Below are 24,883 nucleotides of genomic sequence, written 5' to 3' on the forward strand. Positions count from 1 at the left end.
TCCATCTTTTTTTTCTCTCTCTTCTCTCTCTCTCTGACAGACCGTCCCGAATTTCGGAACCCGAGAACCTGCGGAGACCCGACATCACACCTACGTCGGTTCACTCCTTAAATCTACGTCCTCATTTACCATAGAGGATTAAGGGCACGAGACTTTCACGAAATTTGTGAGTCTCCCCAGAATTTGAACATTTCCCAAAATTTCCACCGCACAAAACGCATTTTATAACCCAACTGGCAGCATGCACAATATAATCTCATGCAATTTACATAAATGGCCTCCGGCCTTCAAATGATTCTAGCAAAACTGCCCACAAAGTTTTAAAATAACTTAATGCATTAAACATGCATATAATAAATTCAAAATCTATTTATGCACCCCTTCACTCACTTAGTCCACAGGACAAGCCTCAATTCAACCAAGTTTTGGAACCAATAACGAGGTCCAAACCAATCCCAATAAGACCACCTAAGTGGGGTCTAATCTGTGGCTGCACCTAGTAACTTCAGCTGCCTACGTACCCTACTAAGGGATCAAGCCACACGTAGCTCTTTCGTATCTATCCTGGCTCCTAATATCAAATAAACCATTACCGCCACACAAATTCATATATTCTAGGATTTATCCATCACAACACACCAAACACAATCACAATATCACCCCTCATACGACGGGACATACCCGGCCTCGTGGGGCAACACGCCGGCTAATCCAAAGACGCGCGTGCGACCTCCACCGGGCCTACATTCTCACCACCCTCACACAATCACATCTCCTCATACGTCCGGACGCACCCGCCACGTATGGGAGTCCGCAATACGGCTAATCCAAAGACGCGTGCGACCTCACCTGCGCTGGCTACATTCTCACCACCCTCACACAATCACATCTCCTCATACGCCGGACGCACCCGCCACGTATGGGGTCTGTCAACACGCCGCTAATCCAAAGACGCGCGTGCAACCTCACCACCGGGCTCGGCTACATTCTCACCAGCCTCACACAATCATATCTCCTCATACGCCGGACGCACCCGCCACGTGGGGTCCGCCAACACGCCGGCTAATCCAAAGACGCGCGGCGACCTCACACCGGGCTCGCTACATTCTCACCAGCCCTCACACAATCACATCTCCTCATACGTCGGACGCACCGCCACGCGTATGGGAGTCCGCCAACACGCTAATCCAAAGACGCGTGCGACCACACCGGGTCAGCCCTCACATAACCATATTATGGGGTACGGTAGTGCGTATAGCACTGTAAGCTAACATTCGATCGCTTTATTTACCTTTATACAACCACACAATTAATTATGTAAAATATAATTTCTAATCTTATATAAACCTCAACAAATAAAGCATTCCATAAACTCCCCCATTTATATTCACTAATTTATATCCTAAACCACAATATCCTTTTGACTCAACAACGCTCAAGGCCTGTCACTAAGGTCATCCTACCGCTCCTGGGATGGTAGAACTACAACAAAAGTCTAGCGGTCAGCCCAGGGTCAAACTACCCAAACTTGGTCAAACAGGCCCGCGGGGCCCACGACCTCCAAATTATGATCCGAAAGTTCCTATAGGTTCTACAAGGTCTAGGACACACGTCCTGCAAGTTTGGTCCAGATCGGACGGTCGGATCGCTCACGATCGCACGATCGGACGGTCGCTAAAACCCTAACCCTAGGGTTGGCATTTCTAGAGTATCCGGGACTCCATTTTACGATCCGTCAAATCCTACATGATCCTGGTAATACCTAGATCAACATATTATAATTTCAGGACCATCCAACGGTCCAAACCTAGCGAACCCGGAAAATACGCGATATGCGATATCCGTTTGGAACTCTAACGGTATCCAAAATGAGATCCGAGCACACCTACGCGCTCGTGACATCGAGAGGATCACAATGGGACAAAAATGCCCTCAGCTCACGGTGCCCATGCGCCGCCACACACGCCGGCAAGATGGGTGTCTAAAGCGATATCGCATCGCCGGAAAACCTCCAAATCGTGAGCCAAGACTCCTACCCTAGGTAATACACCTAATTTGGAGTCACTTTTGTTCTTGGACATACCCCAAAAATTGACCGGAAGTGGCCGGAATCTCGATCGTAAAACCGGCCAAAACCTAAATCGAAAATCGAATGATCTACACTCAAAATTGATGCAATCCTACCCAACCATCAGCTAGATCATGAAAAATAAGTAGGAACCCATACCTCAATCACCAGAAACGGTGGCCGGAGGAGGGAGATCGAGCCGACGGTTTCTGTCAAAACCGGCGATTCCGAGCTTTCCGCGGATTCGGCCGCTTGCCGTCGGGGATGGTCGGAAAGGTTCTGGGGTGACGGCGGTTCGAACCCGACGGCTCGTGGCGGTGATGCCAAGTGCGGCGGCACCACCCAAAATGGCGTCGGTGAATGCGGTTGCTCGGGAGCTGCGCGGGAGGAGAGAGAGAAGGAGCACGTCGGAGAGAGAGAGAGAGAGAGACGGGGCAATTCCGTCTTTTAACCAAAAATCATTTTTCCAAATGTTTACGATTATGCCATGAGCTTCTTTTGATCATATCTCTCTGCGTTATAACTCCAATTCGGGCACTGCTACGTGTCTACGGACTCATCTCATGTGCTCTACATAGCGGTACAACCGGAATTCCCAAATTCCTTCCGGATAAGAAAATGACTAAAATACCCCTATCCCACGGGTAATTTCTCAATTCCACTTAAATAAATTAAAACATGGGACAAATTTGGGGTCGGGGTGTTACACTCTCTCTCTCCAATAACTGCAAACCAACCGTATGAATTCTCTAATCCATTTTTATTCCATTTTCATTTTTCTTAAAACAAATACGTTTTGTTTTGTTATTTATTGTGTATGCTCAATGATATGCTTAAATATCTATTTTTGGTTGCTGGTGATTGAGAATTCTATTGCTAATGTGACATTTTGTTCTTGCAGAGGTTGAGTTCACAAATAAAGTATGACGCTTTTGATAAATTAAATGAAGAGCTTGTAAGCATAAATTAAAGGATGAGATTTAGTTCTTCAGATCTTCTATTTAATCCAGTTTCTTATGATGGGCATTAGTGGGACATTGGAGTATTAAACTTTTAATTCCATTGAACTTGAAATTCTTATGTCTGTATTAGATAGCAAATTATCAAATGTAGTTGTTTATTTTCTTAATTTTGGCAGCTCGAGGCCTGTGTCCACCCATTTTTTGATCAACTTTGTGATCCTAATGCTCGTCTCCCTAATGGGCACCCTTTGCCACCTCTATTCAACTTCAAGCCTCAAGGTTTGCTCTTCATTTCTGTGATTGATAACCCTGTACATATATATATATATATATATATATATGCTGCTGATAATGCGTTTGGAATGATGATGCTAGTGCAGAGCTGAAGAGCAACTTTTGGGCTTCTGTCCAGACTGATACCTGAGCATGCCCGAAAGCAATATGCCTTTCTATGTATCTAGATAAGGCACACCAAGGCAAAATAGTTTGCAGCGAGACTGTACTATCGTAATGCTATCGAAAAAATTAGGGACATCCTAGTTTGTTTCCATGAAATAGTTCCAACACTTCTTTTTCTGGTTTTTCAATCTGGCACATTACACTCTCGAAACTCCTGACTGACTATTGATTGGATAATGTATGTACTAAGATTTATCAGACTTAACAGAATCTCTCTCTACCTCTATCCCCTCCTTTTTATGTGCTTCCGTGGAAATATCTCATGATTTAGAATTGGTTCAAGTGCATATAAGTATAGTTTCCATGTGTGAAAAAAGATGGAGGTTTTTTTTGGTCCCAGGAGGGAGAGAGAGAGAGAGAGAGAGGTACGCGTGAGAAAGAAGAGAGATTAGAGTATCAAGTAAAAAAGGATACTATCAAGAAAAGAGATCACGTTTCCAAGAAAAAAGGGAGGAGAGATAAAATTATTTTATTTTATTTTTATGAGAGAGAAAATAAAATTAATGATTGTTTACTTAAAACATTAAACATATTTGGCATGTCTGATTTAATCTCAACCATTAAAAGTGGAGTAATCTAATGGCCTAAAAATTGTATCAAAACTTGTGTAAAAAATATGGTGCCACGGATCCGCCCCCATAATAATAATATACCAAATATGTAAGTATGACTCTAAAAATTAGTTTAATATACCCTTTATCTGTATATGACACTTATTTATTCTAAGTTTTAGTGTTACAGTTTTACACTTTTGATAAGGAAAGGCAGAATGGACATTTTTCACTTTTGAGAAAGCAGCAACATTTTGGGATTTAAAGCGATGCATTATGAAGGAGGACTCTATACGAAATGGCCTCTTATGAATTTAAAGATTTCGGAGAAAATAATTAGAGATGTTATATTCTCACACGTTTTCTCGCATATGCGATGAATTTTCAAGGGTAACACGTGGACAACACCTGTTTGGTGACGTGAAGCACGTGTATGAAACATTGGCTTTAGGGTTTAGAGTTTAGACCCACGTCAAACCCCAAGACCCTAAAGGAAATTGAGGTTCCACCCCAAAACCAATAGGAGGAGTACCCCAACTCCTTATAAGTTATTGCTAGGTTTTTTTAACTTTCCAATGTGGGACATTTTCACCTCACATTCTCACACGTCGTAGCATATGTGTCGAATTTTCAAGTGTAACACGTGGACAACTCATATTGGGTAATGCATAGTACGTTGGCCGTTGGGCTTTCACAAGTGGGCAAACCCACTCTAATACCATGAAGGAAGTTTCAAATCATCTCATAATTAATTTTTCATCTCTCACATTTCCATTAGATTCTAATTAGCGAGACAATGGGCGATCTAAACTCTTAATCGATTGTGAATTAAAACCCAATTTTAATTCTCCTTATTATGAGTACATAGTTATGACATATCCTCAAGGCTTCCATAAATCGTGAGTGACATCTAGCAACAAGTCACGGTTATCCAAACCAATGTAGAATGTGGTGGAGAACCTATTCAGTTGCAATTACAATGTAATACAGTCATTCTCTAATTCAATGTTAGTGGTTACATCATTAGTGCACGGAAAACATGTCAAGCCCCTAATGTGAACTCCAATCTTATATGACTCATATAATATTGGAATTACCATTCTCATTCATAACTAATGCTTCGGCCGAATACTCCTAAATCATATCATCATAGCATTCTCTGTTTTTACTGAGGGTAGAGATCCCTTCTTGTACACTCACCTGCCTCCATGTATTGACTATGAGCCTCGACTATACCGTATGGTCATACCCCTAAGAAGCATAACACTTTAGTATGATCAAAGGTCCACGATGCTTCCACAAGACAACTGTGGTGACTCAAGTTGTAACACCCCGACCCCGTTTATTTTCCTATTTAATTTAATTAAGGGAAAATATTAAATTACTCCTGGGTTAAGGGTGATTTTGGTCACTTTCTTATCCGGGAAGATTTTGGGACCGTGAGTGGTGTGGTTGCGTAGGTGGTACTGAGACGAAACGTAGACAGTGAGGCTGAATCGGAGATTTAACGAAGCTTTGGCGATCAAAACTTGTTCGGTGGCAGAACCGTAAATATTCCGAAGGGTTTAGTAAAAATCAGAATTTTACTATTTTCACCTCACTCTCTCTCTCTCCCTCCCGCGTACACCCTCTCTCTCTCTCCCGTTTCTCTCTCCCGACCCTCTCTTTCTCTCTCTTCGGTTCTTCGATTCGACGCGAAGAGCGGCACCGTCCCGTTCGACTCACCTTGAAGCTCCGATCATAACCCACCCCATTTCCCGCGGAAAACCGATTCCACTGGACGGGTTCGACCGTTTTTCACCCGATTTTCACCACGACGGCGCAGCGATTCCGGCCATTTTTCCGTCGAGTGTGGTATGTTTTCGAATCCTTTCAGATATGCTCTAGCTGATTTTGGGGTAGGTTTGGATCGAATCTGAAGTTTGGAATCGGGTGGAAATCTAGGTTTTGGCGGATTTCAATTTGAAATTCCGCCACTTGCCGTCCGAATTGGGCGTTGCCGTAGTTGAAAAAGTTGCTCCATTCTTGAGTAGTATCTAGGATTAGAAGGGTGGCGTTGGTGTGGAGATTTTCCGTCGCGGAAACTTCTCTACACACCGCGCCGCGGCGTGTGGCGGCGCGTGGGCAAGGTGGGTGAAGTTGTTTTTCGTCCTGTTGAGATCCTTAGGTTGTCACGAGTGCGTAGGATTTCGCGGATCTCAATTTGGATATCGTTTGACTATCGAACGGATTTCGCATATTGTGCGTTATCCGGGTTCGATAAGTTCTGACCGTTGGATCGTTTCCAAATTGAAGTATGTTGATCTAGGTACTCTTAGAAACCTGTAGGAATTCGCGGATCGTGAATCGGAGCCCCGGATGTTCCGATTCAATAATTTGAAGTTTGGGAATCGCGAGCACCGTGCGATTGAAGCGAATTCAATCAACGGACCTTAGGATGTTCCTTTGGACGTGAGCGCACCGGGAACTTGGGGATTTAAGTATTTCCTTTCGTGAATTTCCGTTTTGGAAGTACGTGATGTTAATCAAGGATTTGTATCTTGGAATAGGTACTTCGGTTGATCACTCGCAGAGGCGGGACCCTCACGGGGCCGGGCAGCTTGGGATTACTTGTGAGTGGACTTTGTTTTAAGCATATGCATGGTTTTTAATTATGAAAGTTTTGTGCATATACTTTAAATGATGGTGACTTTGATTTAATAAGTCTTTGGTTGATGGTTTGAATATGTTTATATGTCTTGGCTATATATTTTGAGTATAGACATATATATTTGAGTACGATGATTATGTTGATATGGATTTTGGGATGGCTATCTATATTGTCTATGTATAGAGTATGAGAGGTTGTTGTGGTGAGATTGTGGAAAGATAGGAGTTTGATGGATGGTTGTGAGATATATGAGTATGGTAGGTGAGTACCATTCCCTAGTTACTAGGCTTCCCACACACGTCGTTGGCAGTGCGGTGGGGTGGGAAGGCCATGAGATTATGGGTCTCACACATGGCGTTGGCGGTGCGGTGTGTGAGACACTTTCCATACGTGTCGTTGGCGGCCGTATGGGGAGAGTATGTATATTGCTTGAGTATCATCACACACGTCGTTGGCGGTGCGGTGGGGTGATGATACTTCTGCGCAGCGTAGGACTTGATATGAGATTTGTGAGCTACACGTGTCGTTGGCGGTGCGTGTGAGCTATGGAGTTCCGTCCCGGTTGGACTACTCATCCACAGGACGCGGGTTAGTGTTCGAAATCTGCGTACTGCTAACAATCCCGGTTGGATTGTCTCCGGTACATTAGTTTGGAGAGGAGTATATTGCTATATATATATATATATTTATATATGGGTATTTACGGGTGTTGAGAGTTGCATATATTTTGGGAAATGAGTTGTGAGCTTGAGATGTGGAGATGTTTTGGACTTTGGGATTTTTGTGTTTGAGTTTTGGTTTCTGAATTGTGAAACTGCATGCTAGAGCATTATTTTTACATGGTGGGGTTACTATGTTGTTTTAAAGTGAAACTTTATTTCTGTCCACTCACATCTTTCATTTTTGCGCTTTGACGTAGTTGCTCTGAAGGCATTCGAGCAAGTCACGAGCTCCGAACTTGTCGTCTGCATTAATAGGGTCTGTATAAATTCTTTCTACTCCTGTTTGTTGTAAACAAATTCTGTAGACGCTCTGTTATTGCCCATGTTAGGCTACTACTTGAGGCCGGAGGCCATTTTGTGTTGGATTGTAGTATGTTAAAAGCATGCTGGCAGTTGGGTTGTGTATTGTTGTGAATTGTTGCAGGTTGTTTATTTGTTGGTTTGGGCATTTTACAGGAGACTCTGCCAAAATTTTGGTAGGATGTCTTGGGCTTTTAGTAAGTGGGCCGGCATCGTAGGATGTCGGCACCAAGACGAGATCCGCCTCGGGTTCGAAATTCGGGCGGGTCTGTCACAAGTCAGGACTAATTTACATTATTGTAACTATAGAGATCTTGTTTCACATGTAGGTAAAACTTCCATACAAGATATTCAGTTGATCGTGTTCAGTGAATTCATTATCTAGCGAACACCCATACACTTATTGTAGTGTCTTTACACAAATGACTTAAGACCAGTCATCCTCCCAATTGAGCAGATACAGTGTATATTGATCTTTGCGGATTGTCAATGTCCAGTTGACAATCCTATGACCAGGAACTCTTCAGAGTATGAGATTATAAGGAAAAGTGTCATGGACCTAATTACTTCTTTAGGTAGATAACTTCTTTTGGGATTTGTTTTGCAAGATTTCGGGTCAGATTGTCAATTTTTCTAAGTTTGTTGTCCATTGCTCACCCAACACATGCAAGGAGCTTGCCAAGGAAATAAGTGCTATATGTGGTTCACCATTGACTAATACTCTGGGAAAATGCCTAGGTATGCATATTCTGCATCGCCGTGTGAACAAGTCTACAAGTCTACATTAGTAAAATGAATACCTGATGTTCCCAAATAGGTTCATTTTCTCTTAGTAAAGAATACTTAATTCAATTCGTAGTCTGTCAATTTCCCCTTGCTTTTTCTTTCATTTTTCTAAACTTCGATTGCATATGGCAGTTTGTTCCACTTTTAGTATTGTATCATGCCGACACCATACTAGATGCATGCATATTCATTGTTATTTGTAGTGTATTTTTTGAGCAGCCGGCTGATGTTAGACAAAAACTAGCAAAAGTATTATTACAATACTAAAACTAGCAAAGTCATACAAGACATTCATTCATATAACACCAAAACTAAACTATAAAATTAGAGAATAACAGCAAAACAAATTTATTTCCTTTTCATAGAAACAATAATGTAACACCCCGACTCCAATTATTTCCTATTTTAATTTAATTAAGAGAAAATATTAATTTACTCTTGGGTTAAGGGTAATTTTGGTCAATTTCGTATCCGGGAAGATTTTGGGACCACGAGTGGTGTGGTTGCGTAGGTGGTACTGAGACGAAACCGTAGACAGGCGGTAGGCTTGAAGCGGAGATTTAACGAAGTTTTGTGATTAAAATACGTTCGGTGGCGGAACCGTAATTATTTTGAAGGGTTTAGTAAAAATCAGATTTTTCCAATTTTTACCTCACTCTCTCTCTCTCTCTCTCTCTCTCGCGTCTTCTCCCTCCTCCCTTGCGATTTTCCCCCTCCACATCCTTTGTTCATCGGATCGGAAAACTCCTCACACCACCACCTCACCACCCGTCAGCGAGACCGGTTCCGTTCGAACCGCCACCTCTCCTCTCTCTTCCCGGCCAGCATAGCTCCGGAACCTTGAGATTCGCGGAAAACACAGAAAAGCTGCGAAAGTGACAGAACTTCCAGCGCTCGATCTCTCTCCTCCACCACCATTTCCGACGGGTAAGGTGAGGTTTCTCATCCATTTTCTGTGTTCTAGCTGGCTGTGGCATATGAATTGATCAAATTGCAGTTTAAATTCATGAATTTGGAACTTAGGTTTTGGTCGGTTTTTAATGTGAAATTCCGGCCACTTGCCGTCCGAATTGGACGTTGCCGTAGTTGAAAAAGTTGCTCCATTCGTCGAGTAGTATCTAGGATTGGAAGGGTGGTTCGTAATTTGGAGATTTTCCGTCGCCGGAAATTTCTCTACACACCCGCGCGCTGCCGGCGCGTGTGGCGGCGCGTGGGCAAGGCTGGTGAAGTTGTTTTTCATCTTGATGAGATCCTTAGGTTGTCACGAGTGCGTAGGATTTTGCGGATCTCAATTTGGATGTCGTTTGACTATCGAACGGATTTCGCATATTGTGCGTTATCCGGGTTCGATAAGTTCTAACCGTTGGATCGTTTCCAAACTGAAGTATGCTGATCTAGGTACTCTTAGAAACCTATAGGAATTCGCGGATCGTGAATCGGAGCCCCGGATGTTCCGATTCAATAATTTGAAGTTTAGGAAATCGCGATTACCGATTGGGAAGCGATTCCCAAACCTGTAACGGACCTTAGGATATTCCTTTGGACGTACACGCACCAGGAACTTGGGGATTTAAGTATTTCCTTTTGTGAATTTCTATTTTGGAAGTACGTTATATTAATCAAGGGTTCGTATCTCGAAATAGGTACTTCGGTTGACCACTCGCAGCAGGTAGGACCCTCTCGGGGCCGGGCAGCTTGGGATTATTTGTGAGTGGACTTTGTTTTAAGCATATGCATGGTTTTATTGATGAAACATTTGTGCATATATTTTAAACGGTGATTTTGATCTAATAATTATCTGGTTGATGGATTTGAATATTCTTATACGTATTGGCAATATATTTTGAGTATGGATATATATATTTGAGTATGATGAATATGTTGATATGAATTTTGGGATGACTATCTATATTGTCTATGTATAGAGTATGAGAGGTTGTTGTGGTGAGATTGTGGAAAGATGTGAGTTTGAGGGATGGTTGTGAGATGTATGAGTATGTTAGGTGAGTACCATTCCCTAGTTACTAGGCTTCCCACACACGTCGTTGGCAGTGCCGGTGGGGTGGGAAGGCCATGAGATTGCGGGTCTCACACATGTCGTTGGCAGTGCGGTGTGTGAGACACTTTCCATACGTGTCGTTGGCGGTGCGGCGTATGGGAAGAGTATGTATATTGCTTGAGTATCATTACACACGTGCGTTGGCAATGCCGGTGGGGTGATGATACTGTCTGCGCGCGTAGGACTTGTTATGAGATTTGTGAGCTACACGTGTCGTTGGCAGTGCCGGCGTGTGAGCTATGGAGTTCCGTCCCGGTTGGACTACTCATCCCGGACGCGGGTTAGTGTTCGAAATCCTGCGTACCAGCTAACAATCCCCCGGTTGGATTGTTTCCCCGGTACATTAGTATGGAGTGAAGTATATATTATATTATAGTCCTAGTTATATATATATATATATATTTATATATATGAGTAAGTACGGGTTAGTGAGAGTTGCATATCATTGGGAAATGAGTTGTGGATTTGAGATTTGGAGATTTGTTGGATTTTGGGTTGTTGTGTTGGAGTTTTTGATTTATGAATTGTGAAACTGCATGCTAGAGCATTATTTTACATGGTGGGGTTATTATGTTGATTTAAAGTGCAAACTTTATTTTTGTCCACTCACATACTTTTTTGCGCCCAGCAAGAGTTGCTTTTAGGCGTTGAGCAGTTGCGAGCTCCAAACTTTTCGATTGTTAGGGTCTATGTAAATTCTTTCTACTCCACTGTTTGTTGTAAACAAATTCTGTAGATGCTCTGTTATCGCCCATGTTAGGTTGCTACTTGAGGCCGGAGGCCATTTTGTTGGATTGTTGTATGTTAAAAGCATGCTTTGGGTTGGAATATATCTATTATTTGGACCGCCCCAAAATTTTGGTAGGAGATCTTGGGTTTTAGTAAGTGGGCCCGACATCGAGTGTGATGTCGGCACCAAGACGAGATCCGCCTCGGGTTCGTGAGGAAATTCAGGCGGGTCTGTCAAATAATGAGTGTTCTTTTGTTCAATGCAAAAGATCAAAAGGCATTCTGATAAAAATGAAAAGTACAAATAAGACATCATAACTGCGTAAACAAACACAATCTTGCCATTAGCATTCTAGCTACAGTAAGCTTGAGGGGTCCTTCAAAAAAGGCATTCTGATAAAAATGAAAAGTACAATTAATCATTATTTTAATTACTAAGCCAATTTCTATCAATGAGCAACTATCCCATTGGGTTAGTGGTCGAAATGCTATCAATGAGCAACTAGCCAATTTCTATCAATCGATGCGGAAGAATTTGTTTCTGAATCGGTTCCATGCAAACTAACGCCCCATTATTAGCTTCCCTACTTGAACATAAATGTGTTGAGCAAATCAATTTAATCACAAAACATGAACTTTTTGTTTTGTTTTTTGTTTTTTTTTGTTACTGCCATATGGTAATCAAACAAATTACACAAACTTTCATTCTCAAAATAACCCATCTGTCAATACAACCACAAAATATGAAATTTTGTTTTTTCTTCTTCAAATATCAGTTAGGCAGAGTCTTCACACGAGGTAGAATTAGGGGTGGGCATCTTAAACCGAAATACCGAAACCATACTCTAACCGCACCGTACCATACCAATTTCATACCGTTTCATTTGGTATGGGAAGATATTCGGTACCGTACCGTACCAATAGAGTATGGTATGGTAGCGGTATCAAGATTTTGGTACCGGTCAATACCGTACCGTACCGAATAGTATAACTTTATGTTTTTGTCATTTATGTTTGGATTGTGTTTGTATTTTTGTAAGTCATAAGACATAATTTTAACTATTTTAGTTTGTAAGCCATAAGGCATGAGTTTTAACCATTTGGATTTGATGAATCTGTTGATGGATAAATATTGATTTGGTTGATTATATGTTGATGGATATTGAATATGTTGATTAGGATTTGGATATTGAATATGTTAAATCTTTGAATTTGTAACTTAGGCATCACTTATTTTGGTGTTGAATATTGAATTGGTTCATTTTTTAGTTGTATCATTTTGATATTGAAATGGTACCGATACCGTACCGATACCGATTTGGCACGGTACGGTACGGTACCAATTTTAGCAAACCATAATCTCATACCGTACCATACCGATTTAAATTTTCAGTATCGGTAGCGTACGAGCTCAATACCGTATCATACCGTACCGTGCCCACCCCTAGGTAGAATTGATATTGGTCTTTGAATAATAAAATTCATTTTTTTTTTTTCAGAATCATACTTCATTAAAACCAGGAGTGATGCTATTTAGACACATAATATTGACCACCTTAACTAATCACCTTATGTGGCAACTGATGTGTCATGTTATGTCAATTAAAAAACAAATTAAAAAACCCTAGCATTCTTAGTGAATGGCCTTATGGCAACATTCATTAATTGACATGACATGACACATCAATTGCCACATAAGGTGGTCAATAAGGAAGGAACAACAAGGTAGAAGCCCAAACAATAAATATTTGTATTTTTGGATACACAACATGGCTGGTGTATCATCTAATACACATGAGACATGTGAAAATATTTTATTTTTTTATCCTATGTGTATTGGACAATATTACCATATGTTCTATGTGTATTGGATGGTGCATTAACCACGTGGTGTACCTACAACATGCAAAAGTTACTCCAAAAACTGGTACATATGAGACAGATTTAACTAAACAAAATCTCTTTCTTCATAAGAAGAAAAAAAGTGTATATGGAAAAACTTTATAAAATTAAGTTCTTTTTTGAAGGAAAAAGAAAATTGTCCTTTAAAACTTTATAAAACCATTAGAATCATATAGCAGATATCGCACCGTGAAGCTAACATCAAATATCAATTAGGAGCAGATAAAAAACCATGGCCCCAATTGGAATAACCATTGGAAAGAAACCACAACACCTGTTTCACATAGGACTTAAGCATCCTTCCTTACTAGCAATTAATAGAAAAAAACAAACAAACAAAAAGAAGCACCAGATCAGACTTGACAAACAAAAAGAAGTTTGAAGTATTCCTGATGGATATTAATTTTGGAAACAAGTTCTGAATGGATACAAGGGCGAGAGGCTCATCTTCCAATTCATACAAATCAAGTTCCGAATGGATATTTCCCTTCAAAAGTTTGTCCCATTCTAGATGAACCCCTATCCTCTTAACCATCACAAAATCAACTAGAGGCCTTACAAGATTCGATACGTGGTCACCGCCTTCCAAACGGAGCACATCGTTTGACAAATGTCCCTGCCAAAGAAATCAAGACTGCAATTTCTCTCTGTTTCTCTTTCCTTCTTCTTCAGGTATATTCCTCATACTTCTCTGAATATGTTGGTTATACCACTCATACTTCTCTGAATATGTTGGTTAACATGGTATCAGCGCCCTCAGTGCTTCTCTCTGTTTCTTTCTCTCAATTTCAATTCTAGGGTTTTCACTCTGCTTCATCGTGGCTTCTTCTTCCTCCATCAAGATTGATGGCTTGCTCAGTATGGTTACCATTCGTCTCAGTGACAACAATTTCTTGAAATGGACTCATCAACTCCCCCTCAAAAATCCCCATTTGTTTCCAAATCATACAAATGAGGATCCGGATTATCCACATTTTCCTTCATGACTTTGTCCCATTCTAGATGAACCGCTGTCTTCTTCACTCTCTCAAAATCAACATCATCAGGCCTTACAAGAATTGATACGTGGTCACCGCCTTCCAAACAGAGCACATCGTTTGACAATTGTCCCTGCCAAAGATAATGGTCTTCAGGTTTACTACAAGTTTTTACCGAGGCAAATGCTATCTTGGTGTGTAAAGCAGTTTGTTTGGTAAGATTTCCAACGCTAATGCCAATAAGACCATCTTGAGAATCTTCAAATTCCTGATGATGCCAATGAGTCCTTCTTGAGAATCTTCGCCTGTCTGAAGAGTAAACAAAGCATATAGTCAACCCTTTTAAATCACAACCCATGATTCTTTGAGGAACTTCAAAGAAGACGAAATTGTCCACATCATTGACGAATTTGAACCACTCAGGAATATCATAAATTCCATTCAAATAAATTCCACCAAATCCGCAAGAAGTCCATCTCTGCACACCAGAAGCAAGACAGTCTTATACGTGCTTGCATATATCATTACATGGGCAAGTGAGATTGGTGCATGTGCCTCTATGTTTGTGTGTAAGAGAGAGAGAGAGAGAGAGAGAGAGACCTGTAGGATGCTGTTCCTAAAATCGGCAGTGAGATTGGTGCAGCCTTCCATATGAATCCTTGTCATGTAGTTTAATGACTTATCCAAGCCTGGAACCTCAGTGAGTTTGAACGAATCACTTAGATACAATTCTCTCATATTCCACATTTTTGAAAAATCAGGAATTGTTTCCAATTTTGGGCACTCATTTGCTTTAAGAACATACAAATTAGTTGGTAAATCTGGGATTGCAAGAAGTTCACTGCATGCATTTAAACACAAGACCTTGAGCTTTGAAAGACCAGCGAGGCTTGGCAGGCTACGAAAATTATTTTCTTCAAGAAGCAGATCTTCTAAGGAAATTAGGCTACATAGATCCTTGGGGATTGTATCCTCAATTAAACAGTAGCAGCCTGCAAGACATAATAACTCTATTAAAGAGTTTAAGCCATGTAACGAAAGGGGTAAAAGAAGGAATTTCAAAATTCTCACCACATAGAGATAAAATTCTCAACTTCTTCAAGTTTACTATGGAAGATGGAATTTGTCTGATGTCTGTGAAATCCGCTTTCAAAGTTGTCAATGATACCATGTCCCCTAAGCCATCAGCCAAGTCTTTAAAACTTGATTTATTAAGTAGAAGAGTTTCAATAGACTTGGATTTATAGAAATTCAGTGGGAGATCCTCTAGGCTTTCGCAGCCTTCAAGATTTACCAAAGAAAGTCTTCCAAGATCCCCGATGGATGAGTGAACCTTAGACAAGTACGGACAATCTTTCAATATCAACTTCTTGAGATTTGGGAAATTTGAAAAGTCCGGTGATTTTCTTATGTTATAATCATATTCGACATGAATGATGTCATCATCATTGACCAGATTTTGAGATGGGCGTCGTTCATACTCACAAAGATGGTAATCAATCATATTTTCATTCATAAATTTGTCCCATACCAGACTAACACCTGTTTTCTTCACCTGCACCCAATCAACTATAATTATTTCAATCAAGACTTTGTCACCGTCTTGCAATTTGAGCTCGTCATTTGATAACTGTCCCTGCCAAAGATAATAACCCTTAGTTCGACAATCGGGTATGATCCTGGCTTCAAGCTCAGTACCCTTGGTCATGTTTGTAATGCTAATGGAAATATTGTTGAATAAGCCTGGAGAGTAAACGATGGACAAAGTTAACCCCTTCAAATTACGACCAACACTTTGAGGCACAGTGAAATACACGATATTATCTTCATGGACACAGTGGAACCAATCAGGAATATCATTTCCACTGAGAAAAATGCCACCATATCCGCAAGAAGTCCATCCCTATACCATGCAGAGCCAAATTTCTATAAGAAATACATTCTTATGCATGCATGTGTACAAGTGCGTTGTATCATACAACTTGTATGTGATAGAAAGAGAAAGATGTGTGCGTGTGTGTGTGTGTGTGAGAGAGAGAGAGAGAGAGAAGGATTGACCTGTAGGATGTTCTTCCTAAAATCGGCAGTGAGATTAGTGCAGTTTTCCATATGAATACTTGTCATGGAGTTTAATGACTTATCCAGGCCTGGAATCTCAGTGATTTCGCCCGAATTACGTAGATACAATTCTCTTATATTTGACATTTCTGAAAAATCTGGCATTTTTTCCAATGAAATGCAGTCATCTGCTTTTAAGACTTTCAAATTTCTTGGTAAATCTGGGATTGAACGAAGCTTTGTGCAGTTATGTAAAGACAAATCTTGAAGCTGTGAAAGACGACTGAGGCTTGGTAGGCTGCGAAAGTCATTGCCTGCAAGATCTAATCTTTCTAAGGAAATTAGGCTACCGAGATCCTTGGGGAATGCATCATCAGTTAAACTGCAGTATGCAAAAGCTAATTCTCTTAAAGAGCTTAAACTTTGCAACGAAGGAGGCAAAAGATTTGTTGATGGCGACCCTCCCACATCACATAAAGATACAACTTTCAGTTTCTTCAATTTTAATATGGAAGATGGTATTTGTCTTATGGCTGTCTTATCCGCTTTCAGAGTCGTCAATGATACCATGTCCCCTAAGCCCTCAGCCAACTTTTCAAATCTCCAACAACGATTAAGTAAAAGAGTTTCAATAGACTTGGATTTATAGAAATTCAGCGGGAGATCCTCTAGCTTTCTGCAGCCTTCAAGATTTACCAAAGAAAGTCTTCCAAGATCCCCGATGGATGAGTGAACCTCAGACAAACTCTTACAGAATTGCAATATCAATTCCTCGAGATTTGGGAGTTTTGAAAAGTCTGGTGATTTTGTTAGCTCATAGGAATGACTGAGATTAAGGATTTTCAAATTCTGATGCAACTGTTACACAAAAACAAAATTAGAATGGAAATTAAAATCCAAAAGGAAGGCCTCTGATACAGAAATCAAACCAAAATGAAGAGAAGGTGAAGTATAATATATGTATAGAACCAGAAGGAAAGAACCAACAACAACTAGTTTTGGTTGAGATTATTATACCTTGCAATCCTTCCAAACTATTTTGAGTCTGCTACGCTGCAGGTCTAAAGCAACTAGTTTTGGTTGCACAGGAAAGTCATCTGGTATGGACTCTAAAGGAAAATAATGCCAGCACAACCATATTAACTTTTTGGGAAAATCTTTGTACTCTCCAGTGAGCTCTACGTTGCTGAGGTGGAGTAACCTCAGTTTTTTCATCTTGGTAAATGCTTGTGCACTGAATCTGTTCAAATCTAGATCTGAATCTAGATCCGAATCTACATCCAAATCCAAATGTAGAGCAACTCCTTCAATTTTTTCAGTTCCCTGTTAACAAAAGATACCGAGTTAGAAAAATGATTTACAAACATGAAAATCCATGTATGTATTAAACAAAAGGTATAATTAATAGTATCAGACCATGTTATGCCCTATAGTTTGTGATTGCAATCAAAGCACATATTTTTTGTTGGTTATGCCTAATTGAGCTTGATCTTAATGGATATAATATAAGAAATGGCAATGGGGTCTAGCAAAGTGAAAAATGGTATAAACTTGCAGACTAAGGTCTCAGGTTCAAATGGCACCTGTGAAAAATGGTCTAAACTTACAGACTTGGTAGTGTGGATGTGTAAGAACCCCCTCTTTTACTTTGATTTATATTATCACTTGTATTAAACAAAAAAAAAAAGAAATGGAAAAGGACATTTTAATTTATTATAGACACGTGATACATATGCTTCTCTTGCATGATGCATTCTAAAACTTTACTGGGAAAGTACTTACAGATTCATCGCTCAATACATCTTTTACGTCTTCACGTTTCCACAATCTACTAAAATTTTCAGGGTAACCGTCGGCATTTTCATAAACGATCTCTCTTCCCATGTTTCGAAGCAAATCATGCATCCTCAGCTCGTTTTCCTCACTAACAGTTACAAGGCACCGTTCAATGAGGACACTAATTCCTATCGTTGCAGAAAAGCCACATCCATCTAATATTTGTGTGACGTAGTCCCTGTCCATCCCAATAAAGAAACAAGATATATCAAGGAATATCTCTCTCTTTGTATGATCAGGTAGCCCGTCATAGCTTATTCTGAGTATTTTTTGAATATCTCCATCAGGACTTCTTTCCAATTTCTCCAAATGACTTTCCCACTCCGCTATGGGTCTTTTAATCAGAAAAGACCCCACAACTTCAAGTGCTAGAGGCAAGCCTTGACAGTAACGAATTACACGTTTTGAGAGGTCAAGATATTCTTGATTAAGATAACCACTTTCAAAGGCATGCCAACCAAAGAGCTCTAGAGCTTCTTTTTCATCCATTTCTTGAGCCATATATATGCCATCCACTCCAACTTGCTCTAGCAAATGTTGATTTCTTGTTGTTATAACAATTCTACTTCCAGGACCAAACCAATCACGAGCTCTAGCTATTGCTTTTAGTTGCTGTAGATCATCTGCATCGTCAATTATGACAAGTGCTCTTTTACAGCAAAGTCTTTCCCTTATCATATCGATCCCTTTAGCAACAGAGCCAACCTTTATGCCCTCGTTTTTCAAGATATCATTTAGAAGTTGTTCTTGCAAACCAACCAGACCATTAATGGGTTGGTTTGCAATTACTTCCCTCACGTTTGCAAGGAAACTCCTACCTTCAAAGCTACCTTCAAATTTGTTATAAATGGCTTTGGCAAGCGTTGTTTTCCCAATGCCGCCCATCCCCCAAATACCAATCATGCGAACAACATCCTTAGAACCTGACTTTTTAATATCTAAGTGATGATGCAAAACCTTCAGCCGAGAAGTAATTCCAACAAGGTGTTCGATGTCTAATTGGTATTTGCTGTACAACTGCTTATTAACCTCCCCAAGAATTTTCTTGATAAACTTTGCTTCATGCCTGACATTTAAACAAAGAAGCAGAACTACGAATCATTCGATGTGGAACAAACTACAAGGTTAAATTGAATCCCTAACTTTATAATTTAGAATCAAGACATAATTAAGAATATTGGGATTTCACATTATCAAGTAAGAAAGATTGCATAGTTCAGACCAAACCAAACAAACAAACACATAGTTGAAACATAGTTGGAAAAACAAAAACAAAAACAAAAAGGACAGAACATTTTTAAGGAGATGATAATCCAAGGAACAAGAAATTAGTAATTACCCATTGTCAGCATTTTTAAGGTCTTCCCCAGACAAATCCGCAGCTTGAGTGAGAGCATTTCTCCACCGCTGTACCTTTTCTTTCTCATGTTTACCTTCACAGATGCCCGCTTCATGTTTCTCAAATGCTTGTGCAAAACTACCAGTCTGTTTCCGGACATCTGAAGGATCAACATTATAGAACAATGGAATAACCTTTTGCCCCAATCTCTCTCTACACTCCATGATCTTCACCAGCTCATCAAGACACCAACTGGAATCGGCATACCGCTTTGAGAAGACAATTATGGAGATCATGGACCCGTGGATTGCCTGCTCCAGTTGGTTTTTTATAAATTCCGCTCTTTCTAGCTCGTTGTCGTCAAGAAAGGCGCGGATTCCGGCATCAGATAATGCGGCGTGGAGGTGGCCTGTGAAGCCCTTGCGTGTGTCTTCACCTCTAAAGCTCAAAAACACTTGGTACTTCCAAGTTCTTGAGGAGGGGGCTTCAATGGATGTCCTGTCACCCATTAATTGGTGCTACAGAGAACGCTTGAGCTGAAGGAGTTGTTTCGTAGTTAGTTTTTCTTGGCAGGGGTCGGTGTGCTGCAGCAGAGATGAATACATTATCGAAAGAAATGCCTATAGTCAAGTCAAGGTCCTTGAACACCTCATTCCAATTAAACACAGAAGCAGAACTACGAATCATTCCATGTGCAACAAACTACAAGATTAAATTGAATCCATAACTTATTAATTTACAATATTTACTTTTTTAATACTTTTTTCGTTTGCCCATAACGGCCGTCGAATTGAACCCAAAGAAGAACAAGAACAAGAACAAACCCAATCCCAATGGCAATAGCAATAAGCTATCTCAAATCCAAGACCCATTTGCTCCTCTCTCTCCCAAAATCCAGTGTCCAGTGATGATTTTCTTTCGCCAACTTCTGTTTTTTTTTTTTTTTTTTTTTTTAACTAGTGATATTAATGGTTAAACCAAGAATCTAAAAATGGTTGATCACGTGTTTATCAACTTAGAATTGATGTAGCACATAATTAGTCCAAGGTAAAGTTTCTAATGTTTTCAGAAAAAACAAAAACAAAAAATAGTTTCCAATATCAGCTAACACGAATTTGAGGCACATCAGAAAATTTTAAAAAAAAATTTATTATGTCTACACTGTTTCTATCCTTTGCAAAGGTTTGCAAGTCATCCTTGTAGCAGAAATATAAAAATAAAAACAGATGCACCTTTCCCTACTCGGTAGTTCCTCGCTGCGTCCGTTCGCAGAAGTTGAGAGGGGAAGGGAAGGTCTGGGAGGGTAAAGAATGGAGGGAATAGGAGGAGGAGAGGGATGGAAAGTCACTGACACCGAAAAGAGACGATGGTTGAAACTTTTATTTTTTTCTCTAGTTGTGTATATTGGTTTATGGGTTTTAAAATGCAATAAAATATTGCATAACACACCGCATGTATCATGATTCATGCTTCATGACGAGGACAACTGATCAGATAATAATAGTAATTGGAGTTGGAGTGGCCCATTTATTTTATTAAACCACTTTGCGAGGTTGCTTATTTATAATAATAGTCATTTGGAGTTGGAGTGTCCCAATTTTTAGGGTTAAATATTTTTTAGTCATTGAGTTTTACACGAAAATTCAATTTAGTCATTGAGAAAAAATTTAGCCAAATTAATCATTGTATTTCCCAAGTTTACAGTTTATAGACATTCTATTGTCTTTCGTTAAATGTAGCTTTTATTTTTATTTTTTCAAGAAGCACTTCGAGTCTTCTTCTTCTAACTACACTTAACGGAAGATAATGGAATATCTATAAATTGTATACTTTGAAAAACACAATGATCAATTTGGCTAAATTTTGTTCTGAGTGATGAAGTTGAATTTTCATATAAAATCCATTAATAAAAAATATATTTAACCCATAATAACCCGTGCCCCTCCTACCAGGGCTTATCACACATTGGCTGGAAGCATTGACCAATAAATAAATAAAATTGTCAAATATGGCGGCAAAAGGCAAATCTGAGAGAGATCAGCTGTCCCTTTATGGCCTTTTTTTTTTAATTAAAAAAAAAGGATCGAGGAAAGAAAATAATTAAATCCGAGTTGTTTTTCCCAAAAGTTGCATTGAATAAACTGCAATCAAAAACCCAACGAACGTATTTTTGTCAATATCCAACAACTAGCCTCACCACCACACACTGAATAGGGAAAAGTTTACTTTTGATCCATGTAGGTTGTGGATTTATCATTCAGTTTCAATTTAATTTAATTTATTTTTTTAATTTTAATTTGAAGTAATTCAAGAGCAAATTTCAATTTTTATCAAATTCTTCTAGATTCCATTAAGTTTTGACCACGTGTCCCTTACATGGAGGGGTATTTCAATTCGCTCAAGTCATCTGACTATAAAACACAAGCTAGAACTTTTCTCATTCACTTTAACATGATTTTTGGGGTTGAGGGTTGCATCTTTAGGTTATAATTTAGGTGAATTGGGAGAAATTTAGCTCAAGTGGATCAAAAGGCCCTTCAATGGAATTGCAAAGAATTTCGACATAAATTGAAACATGTCCTTAAATTGTTTCGAATTGAAAACTACAAGAATAAATTTGACAAAATTAAAAACTACAATGGTAAATTATTTGAAATTTGCAGAAAATGTTCTGCAATTTCTTAGCGCCTATTCAAAAAATCATTCCTAAGTCCACGTATATGAGGGGTGCCGGCTGGGTTTGAACCTGCGCTGGGCCCAACCAGTCATCGATGCATCACCAAACTAATCCTCTAGGGATCATGATATAGGTTACTCAATTGTTCAGTTGCCTCTCAAGTTACCTAAAAGAATGCAGTAACAATGATGTAGACATGTTTGTATCTGTAGCCAAATTCATTTGTAATTTTTTCAGGTCACCAGATAATATTCATGTTACGTTTGCCACTTGAAGATTTCCTTGTTTTTCTTACTTCACTTGTATTTTTGACACTTTTGCATGATAGAAATTCAAAACAGTTGACATTATTTTGTAAAATAGGTGAATGGTTCAGAAAGCATTGATGAGGAAGATCAGGCATCTCAAGTCTCACAGTTCCTGGAAGGATATAAGGAAGGAAGAATAATAAAGGAAAGAATTGGTGGTCCATCGTTTATGGGCTTTATGTCTTCATTTATTGGGATTGGAACTGTATACATAATTGGTTTTGTGGTTGTGGTAATGATGCTTATTAGATCAATCAATAAAGGAGAAGATGAACATCCTGCGGTCGCTACTGGCAACCAGATTGATCATGCTAGCAGTGAGGCTGAAAGCAGAGAGCAGAAATCTGGAGAAAAGGAAGATTAGAGTTGGCCTTTTGGACTTCTAACCAGATCTCATAGGAGTATACTGCCAAAAGAAACGAGAGAGATTTATTGAATGCAACTTTGCAGTGTGCCGAAAACAGTACGGAGTATTAACATGGATGATTTTGTAGAGAATGATGAATTCGTTGTCACTATTATGTGAACCCCTTAGAGATTTTCAGCTTAAATCTCAGCTTTTGTGTTAATATTGCCTCGGTTAAATTCTATATGCAGTACTCTTTTGTTTTCTTGTGTGAATTTGAAGAGCACAAATTTATTTTTATTATTTACACTCGGCGTTCTTTGACTGGTCATTGCGTCGGTTCTATAATGTTGCAATAGAACCGGCAACACCACATTGGAGTCCTGACTAATTCATTTGAAGGCATAGTCTCTCATTTGCGATTTTCTTCTGTCTTCTCGCTCAACTGCTCAGCTCCTCTCAATCTTAACGTAGGCAACCATGGTGATGAATCTAAGAACTTTTTAAAGGTGGTTGACATGTTTAATAAACAATACGCTTAAAAATTCAAGATATTATGAAATAAAAATATCATTACAACTTATAATTGTCCACTGCAAATAAATATCGCGATGATAATTTTACCGCAATATTTTTCATAAATGAGACATGTTATTGATCCTAAGGCAATACGTAAGCTTTTAGAGCCTCAAATTATTATAATAAAATACCAAATATGTAAGTATGACTCTAAAAATTAGTTTCATATACCCTTTATTTGTATGTGACACTTATTTATTCTAAGTTTTAGTGTTACAGTTTTACTCTTTTGATAAGGAAATGCAGCATGGACATTTATCACTTTTGAGAAAGCAGCAACATTTTGGGATTTAAAGCAATGCATTATGAAGGAGTGCTCTATACGAAACGGCCTCTTATGAATTTAAGGATTTTGGAGAAAATAATTAGTGATGTTATATTATCACATGCCCTCGCATGTGTGATGAATTTAAAGCGTAACATGTAGACAACACCTATTTGGTGATGTGGAGCACGTGTATGAGACATTGACTTTAGGGTTTAGAGTTTAGACCTTTGTCAAACCCTAAAATCCTAAACTCTAAAGGAAGTTGAGGTTCCATCCCAAAACTAATGGAAGGAGTACTCCAACTCTTTATAAGCCATTGCTAGGTTTTTTAACTTTCCAATGTGGGACATTTTCACCTTCACATTTTCACACACCCCAACATGTGTGTCGAATTTTCAAGTGTAACACGTGGACAACTCATATTGGGTAATGTGGAGCACGTTGGCCGTTGGGCTTTCACACGTAGGCAAACCCACTCTAATACCATGAAGGAAGTTGCAAATCATCTCATAATTAATTTTTCATCTCTCATCTTTCCGTTAGATTCTAATCAGTGAGGCAATGGGCGATCTGAACTCTTCCTTAATCGATTGTGAATTAAAACCCCTTTTAATTCTCCCTATTATGAGAACATAATTATGGAATATCCTCAGGGCTTCCACAAACCGTGAGTGACATCTTGCAAGATGTCACGGTTATCCAAACCAATGTAAAACGTGGAGGAGAACCTATTCAGTTGCAATTACAATGTAATATAGTCATTCTCTAATTCAATGTTCGTGGTTACATAATTAGCGCACAGAAAACATGTCAAGCTCCTAATGTGAACTCCAATCTTATATGACTCATACAAGTATGATTGGAATTACCATTCTCATTCATAATTAGTGCTTCGGCTGAAGACTCCTGAATCATATCATTATAGCATTCTCCCTTATTACTGAGGGTAGAGATCTCTTGTTATACACTCATCTGCCAATCTAGCTTTGTATCAGTCAATAGAACCGTCAGCCTTATACTTCAAAGTAAACATCCACATGCACCCAACAACTTTCTTCCCTCTTGGTAAAGGGACTAAATCTCAAGTTTCATTCTTGTTCAAAGCTTTCACTTCAACATTCATGGCATCCACACATTTGAGGTCAGAAATAGCATCATGCAGCTTAGTTGTCACACATACACTAGATAATTGACACAAATATAATGCATATGACTTAGATAAACGATGAGTTGATATATAGTGACTAATATAATATTTGGACTTAGCATTTATATCATGTAAGTATTGTACTTTAAGTTTCCTACAA

General features: G+C 39.3%; 1 protein-coding gene across 2 annotated transcripts; it reads right to left on the bottom strand.

The window, feature by feature from the left end:
* Window positions 1–13,561: 13,561 nt before the first annotated feature.
* On the bottom strand, window positions 13,562–20,813 carry LOC103319241 (TMV resistance protein N-like). Of its 2 annotated transcripts, XM_089045424.1 has the most exons (8): window positions 20,631–20,813; window positions 19,399–19,982; window positions 18,006–19,125; window positions 17,241–17,546; window positions 16,224–17,081; window positions 15,237–16,068; window positions 14,766–15,157; window positions 13,562–14,643 (listed from the first exon to the last, which is right to left on the bottom strand). In XM_089045424.1, exons 2-8 carry the CDS (start codon window positions 19,905–19,907, stop codon window positions 14,107–14,109), a joined length of 4,554 nt encoding a protein of 1,517 aa, XP_088901550.1. In that variant the 5' UTR covers window positions 19,908–19,982; window positions 20,631–20,813; the 3' UTR covers window positions 13,562–14,106. The 2 variants fall into 2 exon arrangements, with proteins under 2 accessions (XP_088901550.1, XP_088901551.1); XM_089045425.1 differs by lacking the exon at window positions 20,631–20,813 and having other exon boundaries at window positions 19,399–20,558.
* Between the last annotated feature and the right edge of the window lie 4,070 nt (window positions 20,814–24,883).

The sequence above is a fragment of the Prunus mume genome, linkage group LG2 (assembly GCF_029339155.1).
Source record: "Prunus mume cultivar Tortuosa linkage group LG2, ASM2933915v1, whole genome shotgun sequence".
Classification (NCBI taxonomy): Eukaryota; Viridiplantae; Streptophyta; class Magnoliopsida; order Rosales; family Rosaceae; genus Prunus; species Prunus mume.

What these genes read in the sequence shown, in the direction of transcription:
- LOC103319241 (XM_089045424.1), bottom strand. Translation starts at nt 19,907, where the DNA reads ATGGGTGACAGGACATCCATTGAAGCCCCCTCCTCAAGAACTTGGAAG. An exon ending in TTAGGAAGAACATCCTACAG is followed by an intron (nt 16,069 to 16,223) that starts GTCAATCCTTCT and finishes TGCATGGTATAG; the next exon opens with GGATGGACTTCTTGCGGATA. An exon ending in GAGAATTTTATCTCTATGTG is followed by an intron (nt 15,158 to 15,236) that starts GTGAGAATTTTG and finishes TATGTCTTGCAG; the next exon opens with GCTGCTACTGTTTAATTGAG.